Raw genomic sequence first — 2,980 nt, 5'->3', positions numbered from 1 at the left:
TACGGATATCGTTCCTCATGCGGATGTGGTAATAGGAAGTTTTGTCTAACAGTAAATCATGACGCGTGCATTAAAATTTCCGTGCGTGGAAAGTCTACGACAGTGTTTCCAAAATCCGTCTAATACTTCCTTACAGTAACAGTACACGAATCCTAAAACCCGTTGTAGAACTTGGGTACACATGACAGAAGGAGTACATTGATCGGTACAGCCGAAAGTACTGAGATCGAACCTGCATTCGTTCACATGGTTCTCTGTCCAAGTTCGTAGATATATTTACAGTAATTGATGAACGTCAAACTCAGATGCTTGGCCCGAACACTTGGACTTTGTGCAGAACGAACACACACAATCATGAAGAATTCCATTGTTCCATTTGCCTTGTACGAATGAAGTGTTTTGCACTCTCAACATTGGCGTGCCTTGTGATGGCTACCACTGATTCACAGCCTGGAATTGCTGGTGGTTGGTCGACTGCAAATGTGGACGATGTCAAGAAAGTGTACTTCGATGCCGTGCAGCAGTCCAAGGCCTCCGCCAACACCACCCGACTCTGTGCAACAGAATTCACGTCTGCGCAGTCGCAAGTGGTTGCCGGTATCAACTACAAGCTCAATGTGAACGCGTGTACCGTGAGCTCTGCGAATGAAACGACAGCATCGTGTAAGTGCCCCCCTTCTAGCACCAAACCGTACGTTGTGAGCTTGTTCGCCAGCCTCGATGGGGTATCCACTATCTCAAGCATTGACAACCCCCTCACCACGACAGCACCACCAAACATCTCAAGCATTGACAACCCCCTCACCACGACAGCGCCACCAAACAACAACGTCGCCGCGTCTATCAAGTCGGCAGGGACGAAATCCTCCTCCGCGCCCGCCATGGGGCTTGGGTTCATAGCAGCATCGTTGGCTACCGCTATTGTCTCCATTATCTGAACCAGTTAAGCTGTCATGTTACTAACACACTACTGTATACCCCCTATTCACTGAGCTGACGTCGCAATTACTCTGGCCAGCGAAGCTTTGCGTCGCCGTTAAGCTTCGTGAGAATACTCAAATGAGTTAGATGATGAAATGGGGTAACAGTAAACCGTCGGGAGATTCCGTAAAACTAGTCGGATAATTTGCATAGCTATTCTCGATAGCATGAATACTGTATTCCGACAAGATAAGTCGCAAATCGGTACAGGGAGATGCGGGAACAGGACACAAACACATCACTGTGAAGAATTAAGGGCCCTTGATTCCTTCAAATCATGGTGTACCATTGTCGAGGTGGTACATGCACATTATTCAAGTTTCCACGTGTAAGTCAACCAGGAACTGAATCTGCCACTTCCACAGAAACAAAACGGCGTATATATGCGAGCTACAGTTACATAAGATTATTCGCTTGAACATATTTATGCGTATTTTTATTCATCCCCATAATTATTTACGTTTTGCAAAACGATCTATACATCCTGCAGATTGTGCAGGCGTATGTACTGTACATGCGTGTAAGGCGCGATGCAGGTTAGCGATTTCTCAATACATACTGCGCAATGGGTCACGAAACTCTTCACTCCTCATAACAACAACTAATACTATCAAGAACACCTTAACTTATTGCATGTCGCCTGAATCAATACCTGTTGAGAAAGACAACTTCGAGCTTGCCCAATTCGTCGTATTTCAAGAACAAGCGTGTACATGCAGGTAAGATGTCTTATGCCAGAGAGAGCTGTGCATGCGTAGACCATGCTGCATAGACTGAGCTAGTAATGGACTATCTTGTAGTATCAGTAGGATTGCGCTAAGTATCGCACGGTTCGAGAAAAGCGAACATCGTAGTTCGTCCATTTTCGATATATGCATATCATCCGCAAATGCACTTCAGTATCCGGAACTGCTCAGTTTTCAATGTAAAATGGCGCGAATTTTCTGAATATGCAAGCACTACACTTGCGCGATAGAAAGCGTATCAGTACAGCAGCCAAAGTCCCTCTCCAATAAGTTGGATGACTCCGAAGGAACTCCAGAATTTGCTTTCGCCACCCAGAAATGCCTCGATTTTTTGGCCTTAACGTTACATAACTTCGTGTTATGATGAGTTTTCGTCCAGTTCCCGCATCTCCCTGCTCGTTGTACAGTAGTTATGTTTACACGTGACCAAGTGGCATTGCACCTTAGTTCATGTTACTGTACCCTCACCATACCTACGACTTACCCGTACAGTATCCTAACGTTTGTAGGTCTTTATTCTTGTTGTAAGGGGAAGTTCCAAGCAGTTTTTAGAAATAGCATGAGCCAATGAAAATCGATTTACCTCTTTTTTTTAACGATTTAGATAAGGACCGCTTTTTCTACTTTTGGTACAGTCTAATACTTCGAAGTAGGACGAACACACCATTGGCCTCCACAGGGCCCTCACGTCGAAACGCCACAAATTACCGGTACGCCATTAGATCCAACATATCTCAAAATATGGGGGAATTGCCTGAGTGCCAGTTATTGACATTTAACGACTACTTAATCGGGAAGGAATGCTCCCTTGTACTATACAGTAGTACCAGTACACGAGCCGAAAGCCCCTTGTAGAACCTTGGGTGCGCATGACAGAAGGAGTACATCGATCGGTACAGTAGAAAGTACTGAGATCGAACCTGCATTTGTTCAAATGGTTTTCTGCCCAAGTACGTGGATGTATTTACTACTGGTACACCTTTTTGCGGTTAATTCAGCTTTTTTTCATTATATTTCGCTTAGCTTGCAGTATACTAGAGTACAGTATGTCAGATCTCCGATATATGCAAGCTTATTTCGGTTACCACCATTTAATTTCGTGGCGACCACAAACTTCGCGCTTATATTTCACCAAACCAGGGAGTGGTACATGTATAATTCCACCAGCGTATCGTTTAATTTCAGTTTTCGTCAATATATGTGACCCAAAATCCGATTAATTTCGCCAAAAAGCCAAACCATTCCTACAAGAC

The 2,980-nt window shown here is 44.4% G+C and overlaps 1 protein-coding gene across 1 annotated transcript; it reads left to right on the top strand.

The window, feature by feature from the left end:
• Positions 1-428: 428 nt before the first annotated feature.
• H257_17970 (hypothetical protein) lies at positions 429-938 on the top strand (the record flags this gene model as incomplete). The annotated part of the gene is made up of 1 exon (XM_009846949.1): positions 429-938. One exon carries the CDS (start codon positions 429-431, stop codon positions 936-938), a length of 510 nt encoding a protein of 169 aa, XP_009845251.1.
• Between the last annotated feature and the right edge of the window lie 2,042 nt (positions 939-2,980).

This window comes from Aphanomyces astaci, assembly GCF_000520075.1.
Source record: "Aphanomyces astaci strain APO3 unplaced genomic scaffold supercont1.129, whole genome shotgun sequence".
NCBI lineage: Eukaryota > Oomycota > Saprolegniomycetes > Saprolegniales > Verrucalvaceae > Aphanomyces > Aphanomyces astaci.
Note: the sequence above shows the minus strand (reverse complement) of the source record. Positions and strands in the feature narration are given on the sequence as shown.